We start from the raw sequence: 14100 nt of genomic DNA, 5'->3' as shown, positions 1-14100 counted from the left end.
TCCAATTTGACAAGTCTCTATTTGATTCAATTTTACAAAAATCAAGACCCAATTGAAACACCGAAAAAGAATGAGACCTATTTGAAATTCTGAACGAAAATAAAAACCTACCGAAACATTAAACATATATATATATATATTTCACATATCATTGAATGAGTTTATTTTTAATACTAAGATTTTTGCTAGATTAATTTTTGTTTGTTGTGTTTATGTTTGACCGTAATGGTTATAATTTATCCCAATAACAAATAATAGTACAAAAGTTCAGAAATATACACAATTATTAAAAGAAAAATATGAAGAGATGTTTGAAGAGTCTTATATTTAGTTGTTATATACATTAGGAACGCGAAAATTGAAGTGTTACATTTGGCAGCCTTGTGTCGGTCGGCTCTCTCGTCAAAAAGTTCTTACTCGAGCCGATTGAACCTCATTCTCCTTCTTCTCATCATCAAGACGTCGTGTTTTCTAAGAATTGCTATCAAATACAAAGTCTGGTCTTTCACGCTTGAAAATGTCTAGTTGGTTCGAGATAGGCTTTTTCTCCTCAGACACCTCCTTCAGTGCCTTCTTCAATTCTTGGATCTTGGCTTCCCAGTTATCGACATTTGGAATAGAACCAAACTTCACCATTTCTGAGCCAAGTCGTCGACACCTATTACTAGTAAAGAACATCTCGGCCCTTTAAAAGAACAAATATAAAGACAGTAAACTAAAATGAATGTAAATATTATAAAATAAAATGTAGATAAGCTTTGAAATTCATACAGGAAACCTTTCTGAATTAATAGATTAGAATAAAATAGTCACTAAGGGTAGACATTATTTTTAAAACATAATTTTCGATACCTTGGTATTGAAATAGGCATAATGTGAATTCCTTCACATGGACACTTTGGCATTACTATCATACACAAATTAAAATCAACGTAACAACATATATTGGTAATAAGACACATCAAGACAAATATTAAGTAGAAGTAAAGAAGTACATCTATGAAAGGATAATAAGTCTGATCTTGAAAGAATTATTTGAACTTGTATTTTAATTTTCTTTAAAATAAACTCCATAAAACATATCTGAGAAAAATAATAAAGAGATTCAAACAGTTTGTTATCACAATCATTTTTCTTGATATTTCTTCTTATCACACTGTATTACATATTATAAATGCACTCCTATCTTTTCTTCTGTACGTGTACCTTAAATACGAATGTCTACCAATTCCTCTTTTATTTAAGATTTAGATGTGAGAAAATATCCATAATTTTATCATATTATAACTATAATTGTATACTATCGTGTATTTAGTAACATATTTAATAAACTGAAATTTAAACGCTATTTATTTTATACATTTTAGTTTTCCAAAAGTACACTTATTTAATTAAAATGCCGGATTTCATTTGTTGTCTTTAAATTAAGAAATATAACAAATGGAAATGGAGGGGAGCGTGGATAGGCTATGGAATCCATATAAGAAACGTTTTTCAAGTTAATAACTTCCGAATTTGTGAGACTTTTGTGAGCATTCAATAAATTAATCCATACAACTGAAATTTGGGTCAATAGCTTTAGATTTGTAGCAATTGAGAAGTAAAACATTGCTAAAACTGCCTACAATTTCCAAGGACTAGTAACATTCGAAATTACAACTGGATAGATCATCTTCAGTTTTACTTGATTAATTTAAATCAAAAATAAGTTTGGAATGAATAAACAAACTGCAGCTATACATATTAATATCAAATGGGTGGGTTAAAATAAGAACAGATTTCCCTTCAGGATACGTTCACTTGAATATGAGAGCAATTATATGGATCTGCTCTTCCTGGCAAAGTCCACACTTTCGAAGATGGCAACAAAAAGCAACGAATTCATACAGCGCATTGAAATCAATCCCTCGTTTGACCAATATCTCTTCTTATCGCTACAGCTCTATCTTCAGTAGTCTTTGTTCCCCTTCCTGCTTTTCGAAAGTTCTTTCTCAATCAAACTTCACAGCTTTACTCGTATCATGTTGCTTTGTTGGTTCAGCTGGGAAGTATTTTATGCCAACTAGATCACCCACTCTGCTAATGACCTATGAAAGAACAATCACAGCAAATTTACCACACAACACATCAAGGAAGTAGCAATTTTAAACAAAATCCTAAGCATATCTATACGAACAAAATAAAACATGGATATAAACCCTTGACATCTTACACAAACAGGGGAGATGAAAAGGGAAATTTATTTTGAATTGCTGGTAGAATAGAAAATATTCATTTTCTGACAATGGTAAAGAATATTGGTTGTGACGCATGCAATATTAAACCATAAGCAGAGGCTATTTTAAGGAATTAAACCCCTAAGCTCCAGTTCACAAGGCAGCAACCTCACGGTTGCACTAAGCCTCATTCTAATCACTCGTGTATTTTTCAAGATGAAAACAATTGAATCAAAATCCAAATACACACCTGCAAGGCTTTGATAAGGTCTTCCTTTGAATGGGAAGCAGATATGCATATACGTGCTCTAGCCAGTAGCAGTGGAGTTGCAGGAAATGCCACTGTCACAACAGCAACCTGGATTCAAAAATTTCAAACATCAATTAACAGATTCATTCTTATCCATGATATAGGGTATGAACAGGGGGTATAAATAGTTGGATATTTATCTTCTTACATTCTGCTTGAGGCACTCCCTTGAGAATGCAGGGATTTTGGCTGGGTTATAAAGCATAATTGGCATTACTGGAGAATCATTATCCCCAAGAACCTCAAATCCCATCTTCTGTAGTTCTGACCTGAAAAAGTTGCTATTCTCTCGAATTTGTGCTAGTTTCTGGGCACCTGTATGGAAACATCTTACTTTAGTTCATGGTAAACAGAGTAGATGAACATTATTTGGATTGATGCAAGCCAAAAAACCTCTATTGGAACCATCCTCTCCAAGAATAACTTTAATGGAAGATATTATTTGTTGTGCGGCTGGTGGTGAAATTGAAGTTGCATAAAGATGAGCAGGGCAAGCGTGCTTCAAGTATTGGACAAGGTCCTGGTAGTACATACAGAAGTTCAGCATGAGAAAGTGATTGAAACATCCTAATAATAGAAAATACAGAAAATTCATGATCCGAACTTTTAGAGGCCCATGAAATACAAAATCAGAAATCAATTTTCACATGTAAAGAAAAAACATTCCACAAGTACCCCCAACAGCACATTAATACAGAAATATTAAATAAATTCACTGGTACTTGTATGAAACCAACTCAATTAAGGTTATGTAAAGAAAGGAAAGCCCATTCTGCAGATTTAAGAAAGACAGCCTCGAAGGGGAACTTCACCAAAGAAATGAGTCAGTAGTTAAATAAGGATGAAAGTCTAAATAACAAGCAGGACATCATCCAATCCAAGAGAGGGGCAAGGACCTGGTTCTAAAAGCCCAATTCATGGCATAAAAAAATTCCCCTTCTCAACCTTCCCCTAAAGTTTGTCTCATCTGTCCTAAGTTTGGAAGATTATACCAACCATGATTGTCAGTTACATGTATCACCCAAGCCTCCCCATAAATGTGTCAATAAATGTGTTGCGTCACCTTTTGCTCGACATATTCAATATTAGAAGTTCTAGTCAAGTATTTTCAATTTTATGTTATTTCTATTTAGTCACTTTTATTAATGCTGTTTCCCAATATACTTGGGTATGTTTTTTATAGAAACTGGATCCGAAACTCAAAAAAAGGGAAAGAAAACCCAAACAAAGAAACTGAGAATTGCGTATAGAAGTTTCAGAAATTCTTTTATAGACACACCCCTGGCACTTCCCAACAAAACAGCAAGCTTAACTACTAACAGATTTCACAGCTGTTTGAATTACGACAAATAGCTGCATTTTCTGTTTCCCTTGTTTCTTCTTTTATATACCTTCATAATAGGAGCTTGTGTCTTCCTAGTTTCTCAAATGAAATGCACAATCAGTTTAGCCTTTCAATTAAAATTTTGAACATGGATAATGCATACAAATACATGTCTTCCTAGTTTAAGTCTACTCTTAAGACCCTATCACGGTGTTTCACTTGTTTTGTCTGTTGTTTTAGCTTTAATAGTTACCTCAGGTCCCCTGCACTACTGACCCCCCATATAGGTCAAAAACATGGCCAAACAATCACATATACTAGTCTTCTAGTATCAGTCCTAGAGATATTCGTGTAAAACATTTAGTTATTGAACTGTATGTTAGTTTTCTGTTTTATGTTTTGTTTGTGTAATTTGTTTAGAAGGCTTTAGAGCCTATATATGCTCTTCTTGTATTCTTTTTCAAATAGAGTGAAATAATATACAAGTCAGCTTTCTTTAAACCTTCTTTCTGCTTTCTGTTCACATCCTTTTTTTATATGGTATCAAGAGCCAGAATTTCATCCACAATGTTCAATTCAAGTTCCCACCCATCCACTTCCCACTTTTTTCAAAATTCTATATCAAAATAATTTGATGATTCCAATTATCTTCATTGGAAACAAGTTAAACCCATCATCAAATCACACAAACTTCACCAATTCGTGGGTTAATCCTATGATCGCTCAGTGCTTCCTTTCTCATGATGATTATGCCTCTAGAGTTTTTAATCTAGCTTATGATAAATGAGAATTCCAAGATCAAATTCATATCAGGTATGAGAACAAATTCATGAACATTTCTTTGCTCAAACCAAGACAAGTGCTAGGCAGGTCCACGGATATCTTCAAGCCAACTCCCTTGAAAATAAAACTGTGTGAATTCTTGGGACAAATTAAGTCCATTACTGATGAACTTGCTAAAATTGGATGTATTGTCAAGCATGATGAATACGATGATGTCATTCTCGAGGGTCTTCCCTAAGAATATGCTCCAGTTCTTTCTGTCATTGAAAGCAAGTTTGAAACACCTCCAATCACAAAAGTTGAGGCCCTTCTTGCTCATGAATCTCGTAGTAAAAGGTTTCAAAAGAAATCTTTTCTTCCTTTGATAAACTACTCTCAATCATTCTTCTTCAATATTTCAAGATCACAATACCACTCTTCAACAAATTTTTAATTCTCCATGGTGACAGATTTGCCAACTTTCAGTATCAAATTTGTCTTAAATATGATCACACTACAAATATCTTTTTCTACCATGCTGATTCATCCTATCAATCAAATGAGTCTCTTGTTCTATATGATCTAGCAACACATCAGCTGCCGCAGTATTCTGCTAACTAGTCACCCACCAACTCGATCAAATAGATAGGGCAGTCATTCTACTACAAGATCTCGAAATCATTCTCATCAAGCCATTTAACCAAAACATTAAATTGTTCAATAACCTTCGATAACAAAGCTTTTGGTATATAGGTGGGAAGATGGATTGGAGAATGATATAAAGCTAGAGAATTATACCATTTTGGATCTTGTCTACATGTGTCCTGTGTTACAGCTCCTAATCCTAAAATATTCCATGATCAGTTTGGCCATCCTCAATTGTCAAAATTTAAAAAAATGTTTACTTAGTTTAGTGGTATCCAGACCTTAGAATGTGAGTCAAGTCAACTAGGAAAACATGTTACATCTACCTTTCCTAAATGTTCTGAACCAAAGTGTAATTTTAGTTTCTCTATTATCCATTTTGATATATAGGGATCTAGTTGTGTCTCATCTTTTGGTTTTAGGTATTTTGTTACGTTCATTTATGAATATTCAAGATGTACTTGGGTCTATCTTATGAAAGATCGTTATGAATTGTTACCCATTCACATCTTTTTTAAATGAAATCAAGAATCAATTCAGTCAAGTAATAAAAATCCGAAGTGTCAATGCCAACAAGTACTTCTCATCCACTTGTTTTGTAGTTTTGAGTTCATATGGTTATATTACATCAGTCCACTTGTCTTCATATACCACAAAGAAATGGTATAGCAAAAAGAAAAAATAGACACTTGGATGAAATTGCCCCCTGTACCCTTTTGCTCAGTGCCCATGATCTCATCCATCACCGGGGATATCATCTTAACTGCATGTTTTCTTATTAACAAAATGTCATCCTCCTCACTCAATCATAAGGTTCCTTTCTCCATTCAGTTTCCAAATGATCCTCTCTTTCACATTTTCCTCGTGTTTTTTGTTGTGTATGTTTAGTTCATGACATATCTCCAGGATTAGACAAGCTTTCTACTCATGCTATCAAATGTGTCTTCTTGGGCTATTCATGACTTCAAAAAGGGTAATGGTGTTACTCTCCTGAAACCAAGAAGTACTAGATATTTGTCAATGCTACATTCTTTGAACAAACTCCTTACTTCTCCCATTTGTCCAAGATGTTCATGTCATACAACAATCTTGAGTCCAGTATTTCCAATGTCTATCAATTCAAGTCTTGATCAAAGTCCTACTAAACCATCATCACCACAAATTGATATCCTCCAACACAAGACCCTAATGGATAGTCCAGTTTTCCAAGAACAAGGTGAATCTCCTACTTCAGATTCTTCTCCCTTGTCACTTAATACCACGACTCCTATTGAAGATAATTCAGGATGGCCTATTACTCTAAAAAAAGGTACTCGTTCCACTCGAAACCCACATCCCATTTATAATTTTTAGTTATCACAGATTGTTGCCTTCCTATTATTCCCTTTTATCCTCAATGTCTTTTGTTGTTATTCCCAAAAATGTGAATGAACCTCTTGATCATCTTGGATGGCGACAAGCCATGATTGTAGAAATGCAGACTCTTTACCAAAATAATACCTAGATACCCATTCCCCTTCCACCAGGGAAAAAGTCAGTTGGTTGTCGATGGGTGTATGCAATTAAAGTCACCCCTGATGGTGAAGTTGATCAGCTCAAAACCCAATTAGTTGAGAAAGGGTACACTCAGATTTATGACCTTTATTATTGAGACACTTTCTCTCCCGTGGCCAAAATGACTACTATTTGTCTCTTCTTTGCAATGCCAGTAATTCATCACTAGCCACTTCATCAATTGGATATCAAAAATGCCTTCCTCCATAGTGATCTTGAGGAAGAAGTTTACATGGAGCAACCTCATGGGTTTGTTGGTCAAGGGAAGTCTAGTATGGTATGCAAATTACGTCGCTATCTATATGGCCTCAAGTAAATACCACAAGCTTGGTTTGGAAAATTCAGCTCCATTGTTCAAAAATTTGGACTAAAACGCAGTGAAGCGGATCATTCAATCTTTTATTGTCCTAGCCCTCTTAAGAAATGTGTTTACTTAAATAGTATATGTTGATCATATAATTGTGTTTGTTCAAATTTCATCACACTTACACATCTAAAGATGTTCTTTTTAATGAGATTGGTTCACCTATTCTAATTTGTTTCGAGACATTATTGCTTATGTTCCTAACACTACTCAGTATTTCAGTCTTACTCCTAATATCTCCCCTCTGACTAAACTTTTGTTTGTTCACTCAAAGTCTAACCATACTGAAAATATATCTCACTCAGTATTCAACTGTCTCTACTATTCCCTACCTATTGCTATTATACCTACTGAGTTTGAGTCTTTTTCTAGGCTTCCTAATACTCATCTTATGCGACAAGACCTATTTCAGGTAATCATAATCCTAGACTTCATCCTTCATTGTTTATGTCCAATATTGAACCTTCCAATGTTACACGCTATGAAAAATCCAAATTGGGTTTCTGCTATGAAACAGGAATGTTGCTCTTATTTGCAACAACATTTGGGATCTGGTTTCTTTACATCCTGACAGGAAAGTAGTTGGTTGTAAATGGGTTTTTCAAGTGAAAGAAAATGTTGATGGAACAGTTAATAAATATAAAGCCAGATTGGTTGCCAAGGGGTTCAATCAAGTTCATGGGTTTGATTTTCATGAAACTTTTTCTCCTGTTATCAAACCTATTATCATAAGAATTATTTTAACAGTTGCTTTAACCAAGGGATGGGATTTGTTTCATTGGATGTTAATAATGCCTTTCTCAATGGCACTATTGACATAACTGTGTATATGATTCAACCTCCTGAATGAGGTCTGAAATAAATCTCTGGTCTGCAGACTTAATAAAGCCATCTATGACCTCAAAACTAAGACCTGGACAGTGGTTTAACAAACTTAAAACAACTCTTGCAGCTTGGTTTTTGGTCCGGAAGTGTGATCCTTCTCTATTTACCTATCAGCAAAATTCTCAAACTGTCCACATACTGCTCTATGTTGATGATATCATCATCACTGGAACATTAGTCCTTATTCGCAGCTCACTCAAACTGAACTCCAATTTTTCTCTCAAGCAGCTTTGTAAACTTGATTATATTTTGGGAATAGAAATCAACTATTGTTCAGAAAAAAACTGTTGTGATGACTCAAAGGAAATATATTAGAGAACTTTTGCATAAAAATAAGATGAGAGAAGCTCAACCTATACCATCCACCCATGGTCTCATCCTGCAAACTATCCCTGCCACCTGCTTTTGGATTATGCATTTACCTAGTCATCTAGGCTAATGACACTGTCATTACAGGAGATTACTTTAACAATATCTGGATACTAAACTCAATCTCATCTCCTAAGTCATGTTCAAACATAAGAGCCAAGTCCACTAAAATATTTTTTGGGAATTGAAGTTGCCTAATCCTCATCTAGCATTACCATTTCCATACAGTGGGCTCGATTGTAGTCCTAGTGATACCCTTATGGATCCCAAAGTGAAGCTTCTACCAGGTTGGGGAGAGGCATTGAAAGAAGTTACCATTGTCTTATGGGTAGACTTAAGATCCCAACACTGACAAGATAAAAAAATCACATTGGTGATTGACGGTGAATGAATTCTTGAATGCCCCCATGATAATCATTGGGATGTTGTAAAACACATCCTTTAATACATTAAGAACCCACCAAGTTGCAAATTACTATATGAAGACAAGCAATGCCAAAATCTCTTTTACTACGACGTTGATGGCCCATCAACATTAAATCGGAAATCCACTTGTAGGTATTATGCTTTTATTTAAGGAATCTCAAGGAGGAGTAAGAAGCAGAAGATAGTTTATAGATGCATGCGAGATTACATGACTTACAACTTGGAGACACTCAAGATATTAGATATGCCACAATCATGCCTCTCCATATTGCATTAAATCCAACCTTCCATGAGCAAACTAAACTCCAAGATTGACTATCACAAAATCTGAAGCTCTCATGCTTGCAATTTGATGTTAGTCAAATTCGTATCACAAATTTTGCAACAAGCTTGATCCATACAACATCTATTGATAGGTTTCTTTAGTAAAGAAATCAATCTCTCTAGAAAAGAAACACTCACACACACCCAGATTACTGGAAACACCCTGTTTATTATTCTTGTAACCAAAGAATACAATGTACACCTCCAACACTCACAAGGGAGCACTCTCCCTCCACAGGATACAAAGGTCCTGTCTATACGAATGAATTAACCAAAAGCAACCCTCACACAAGACATCCCTCCTTCTTATAAAGGCCCCCCAACCAACTAACAACTAATTCCTAATCCGGTTCCTTCTGTCCTGCACCCATTATATCCTATCACATTATATCCTATCATATATGCTCAAATTGAAGGTGAGTATTAAAGATCTGATTCTATCTTTATGTAAATGGGGGAATGTCATATTTTATAGCTGAAAGTTAGGGATTTAGTCCGTTATTTGTTTACTTCATAGTAGCATTATTGATTAAAAATAAAACAATGTATGAGTGGTGTAAACCAACATTTTCAGAAAACGTAATAAAGATAGAAGAATCTAATATAGTTATTTTTCAGATGTTTGACAGGAAAGAAAATCAGAAATCTACTCCGTCTAATTTATCAACTTACGGCCTCAATTAAAAAGCAGTAAGCTTGGAGTTTAAAATTTAACAAAGTACCTTAGATCCTGCAATATATCCTCCACATGATCCAAAAGATTTAGTGAATGTTCCCATCATAATGTCAACATCAGCAGTATCCACACCCAGTAGCTCACAAACACCTCTTCCTGTCTTGCCCACAGCTCCAATGCTGTGTGCTTCGTCCAAATATGTATATACCTATAAAGCAATGGAAAACGCAGAAAGTGACAAATGAACCAATGTAACATCGAAAATAAAAAGTCACCAATGAAAGTTTTTCCAAAATCCCTCTAAATGTCTTCTAAGACAAAAGGAGTGTTAAATGAAGGAAAACATACAATACCGCAGCCTCTTTTTCCCTTCTCTGAACTAGACTTATAAGGAAAAAAGTAGCAGCATGAAGGGTAATAATGAGACTATCCAAAACTAATCCGGCAAAAAAAAAAATCATAGGAAAGCAGAATCTTGTTTCTTTTACATAGCATGCCCATTTGAGTCAATAGCTTAAATTAATTTAAATGGAGCACTGTGTTCCTAGGCATAAACCATTTAGAACATTCCATTCAGAAACTTTGCTGGTAGCCTTGTCTGTGTAGACTTCCACAAAAGTGGATCTTAAATTCAATATTAAATAACAGCCCCATATAAAATAGTCTTGAATTTAGGAGAGAGAATATATTATTTTCTATTATATGTCTCCTTACATGTATTGGATATATATACAAGAGCTCATTGAATGAGCAGCCTATTCTTCGGAACAAATCCCTAAAATTGTGGGATTGTTATTCTAATAATAATAGCAAGATATAGGGAATATAACAAATTAAATACATGGAAATAATATTTAAAGTTTCCTAAATATATTTTGACAAATAGAAAATGAAAAGTGCACATCAAAAGCAGGTAAAAATAAAAGAAATACAACTTATATATTATATTAGAGCTACAATAATAACCAACCTTATATTTTTTACATATAGCTATGATCTCTGGAAGTTTGCAAAGCTCTCCTTCCATGCTGTATATCCCTTCTACGATAACCATTATTTTCTTCCAAGGCCTATGTGTCCTTGGCTGTCCCTCAGCAATTTGTTCTCTTAACACTTCTTCTAGATGAGAGGGCACTGTAGGTAAAAGTGAATAAATAATGCTGTGATCTGAGTGAGTACACCATATTAACACAAACAGAGAGAAACTAAAAAATAACTCAGCAGTTAACCAAGTGCTCGAACTACATATAAACATAATTAATCATAAGCTAGTTCAGTTACCCTTTCTGTTCAATTCTGTTAGCATAAATGAGGTCACTGAAATTTAACTATCCTATCCAAATTTAGGATGAATCCCAAACCACAACTTAAAATAAACTTCTTTCCTTTTGTAACTGTGTGAAATTGAAAAACTAGGGACTCCAGGACTAACTCAACTTATTTTAGTACACAGCAGAATTATACTCACTATTGTGTTGAAAAACACGAATAGTTGCTCCTGATCCTCGTGCACCATTAACAATGGAGTTGTGGTTCAACGAATCACTAATAATCAGACTTCCCTGTGAAAGAAAGTTATTACAATGAATAACCATTAAGTATCTCAAGATGGTAAAATCACAAAATTTCACAAACCTTCCCCATCAAGACTGGAAGAATAGCAGAGTTTGTCACGTAGCCCATACCAAAAACTATAGCAGCTGGCTTTCTAACAAAGTTTGCAACACACTGCTCCAGTTCATTGTGAAGGTCAGTCGTCCCTATTGGAGAAGCCACATTCAGTGGAGCATAATAAGACACATGTAAAGACAAGCAACCAAAATCACACTTTGACGGCTAAAATACAAAGATAATACCTACCTCCATCCACACGAGTACTGCAAGTGCTTGGAGAGTACTTCTTCAACGTTTCAACTACTCGAGGTGTGCAGTATTCGTCTGCTGCCGCAAAACCAAGATAGTTGTATGATCCCAAGTTAAGGCATCTACTTAGTTTATCAGTCCGTCTGCATTAGGAAAAATAGTTACAAAACAATAGGCATATAAATTTCTAGTGATAAAGCTCTAAATTAGAAGTTAAAAATTATATATTCAACCCGCTATTGTCGATCTATTGGACAAATCTTGATAGTTTGCAACGAATCATAGATTAAACTTTGTTGCCGCCATTGTTTAAAGAAATCATATCTAAGAAAGTATACCCCTACCCCTTAAATATAAAAACATATTTATAGGCTTGAAGGGCCTGGAAATTAAACAGAGTGTTTTACTTCAGTGTCTTGTTGCTATCATTGGAGAAGCGTTCCACTACATCAAACCACGCATCAGGAGCACTTGCAATTGGTCTACCAAAACAGTCCTGCGAAAAAACATAAACCAAAACAAATACAGAAAGAAGAAATGCAAAACACTTAGCAAGTCATTATCATATATCTGAATTGCAATGTACTTTACATTGGGATTCGGCTAGTCACAAACGCACCCAAACGGCAAAAAAAAAATTGACAGAACAAATAAACATTCAATGTTTGGAATACACACACGCATTTCCCTTGATATTAATGAAGCGAAAAGTGAAACAATAAAAACCTGAATGCGAAGATACAAACGGCGAATATAAAAGTCTTCGAGCCCCAAGCAGATCGGTGGGTAACCCTGAGTCAATGCGTTGATATATTATAAACTATTACAGTATAATAATGATCAAAAATTTATGAAACGAAGAAAAAAAGAAAATAAATGAACGAAATGAAGGACCTGGAGATTGTTAGAGCTGCACCAGTCGAAGATTTTGCGGAAGAAATCCCTGAACTGGCCGAAGGCAAAGAGCAAGCCGTAGCTGAAGTAGGTGGTCAACGCGGTGAGATACGGAATCGCTATCATGGTGAGGGAACTTGGAGGGATCTGGATTCTGAGTTTGGAAACTCGTTTCGCGGTGCGGCGGCGATCGGAGATCCGAACCCGAGTCTCGCGGACCCGTGAGGGAGAGAACGAGGGAGAGAGAAACGGTGGTGTTGGAAGATGGAAAGTGTTGGGTTGGGGAAAGCGAATGTGTGGTGCTGTGTTGTATCGGGGAGTAGAAGAAAAGGGACCATACGACGAAGGAAGGAAACAGAGAAAGGTCCACCTGGCGGCTAGACCAGCGTTCCCTCCCGCGGTTATGACTGGATTTTTATCTTTTTTTTTATTTTTTTTATTGGATCTTTGGTGGAAAGGAAACAAGGTTTCGTTCGATGTTTTGAAAAGGAAAATAATTACGACTTCAAGGCTTTACGAGACGTCGATAAATAATAGGTTTAATCATTCACTAAGTCTCTATTTTTGCATGAAATCTCAATTTCGTCCCTTTCTTTCTGAAAATATCAATTGGGTCCCAATTTTATGAAAATTGCAACAAATGGATCCTTTCCGTTAAATAGTGTCAAACGGCGTTACGGTGTGTTTGACGTGGCACGCTGTTGTGGACGTGTTATCTGACGTGGTTGATTCAAGCAGGAGCAGTGGGGCACGTGGAAATTGAATATTTTATAAGTAAAAAGAAAAGAATTGTTTTAAACGAAATTGGGGATTGAGGTTTCGTGCAGATCGAATTAGGGATTCTTCTCAGTACTTCTAGGGTTCGGTTCGTGCAGATCGAATTAGGGATTGAGGTTTCGTGCAGATCGAATTCTTCTGAGTACTTCTACGGTTTAATCGAAGTTGCGGTTGAAGATGCATCCCTGCTCGTCTTCGTCATGCAGCGGGTGACGGAAGCAAGATAGTAATGTGGTCTGTGGTGGTGCTCGAGGAGTTAAGAACAGCAATGGTAGTCCGTTGTGCTATTGTGGGATGAACTATGTTATCAGAACTGCAAGAACAGTCAAGAACAGAGGTAAGCAATTTTGGGGTTGCCCTAAGTTCAAGGTAAGGTTTTTTGTTGGGTTTTTCGTTGGTCTTATTTTCAGTTCGAGGGTGCCCTGATTGGTGTTTTGTTGTACAGAATGGTGGTGAAGATGGTGGTTGCAATTATTTCACATGGTGTGCAGATCATGGGGTTATTGAAACGGAAACCAGTGCAAAGTGTGAAGGCAAGTCTGAGTGTTTGCTGAACAGAGAAGCAATGGAAGGTGGATGGAAGATTATAAGTGATTTGGACTGCTCTGTGAAGAAATTGGGAAATAGGCTTAATGTATTGTTAGGGATTGTCTGTGTTCTTGTTGTGGTGAACATTATTGTACTTACAATAGTGTTTTTTCGTTCACCATC

The 14100-nt window shown here is 35.7% G+C and overlaps 1 protein-coding gene across 1 annotated transcript; it reads right to left on the bottom strand.

The window, feature by feature from the left end:
* Positions 1 to 1579: 1579 nt before the first annotated feature.
* LOC108345836 (long chain base biosynthesis protein 2a) lies at positions 1580 to 13059 on the bottom strand. Its single transcript, XM_017584637.2, has 12 exons — positions 12613 to 13059; positions 12445 to 12510; positions 12126 to 12214; positions 11716 to 11861; positions 11491 to 11615; positions 11324 to 11417; positions 10826 to 10989; positions 9902 to 10063; positions 2920 to 3046; positions 2675 to 2841; positions 2467 to 2574; positions 1580 to 2087 (listed from the first exon to the last, which is right to left on the bottom strand). Exons 1-12 carry the CDS (start codon positions 12736 to 12738, stop codon positions 1992 to 1994), a joined length of 1470 nt encoding a protein of 489 aa, XP_017440126.1. The 5' UTR covers positions 12739 to 13059; the 3' UTR covers positions 1580 to 1991.
* Between the last annotated feature and the right edge of the window lie 1041 nt (positions 13060 to 14100).

Source organism: Vigna angularis, chromosome 8, assembly GCF_016808095.1.
Source record: "Vigna angularis cultivar LongXiaoDou No.4 chromosome 8, ASM1680809v1, whole genome shotgun sequence".
Lineage (NCBI taxonomy): Eukaryota > Viridiplantae > Streptophyta > Magnoliopsida > Fabales > Fabaceae > Vigna > Vigna angularis.
This window is presented reverse-complemented; position numbering and strand designations above follow the sequence as displayed.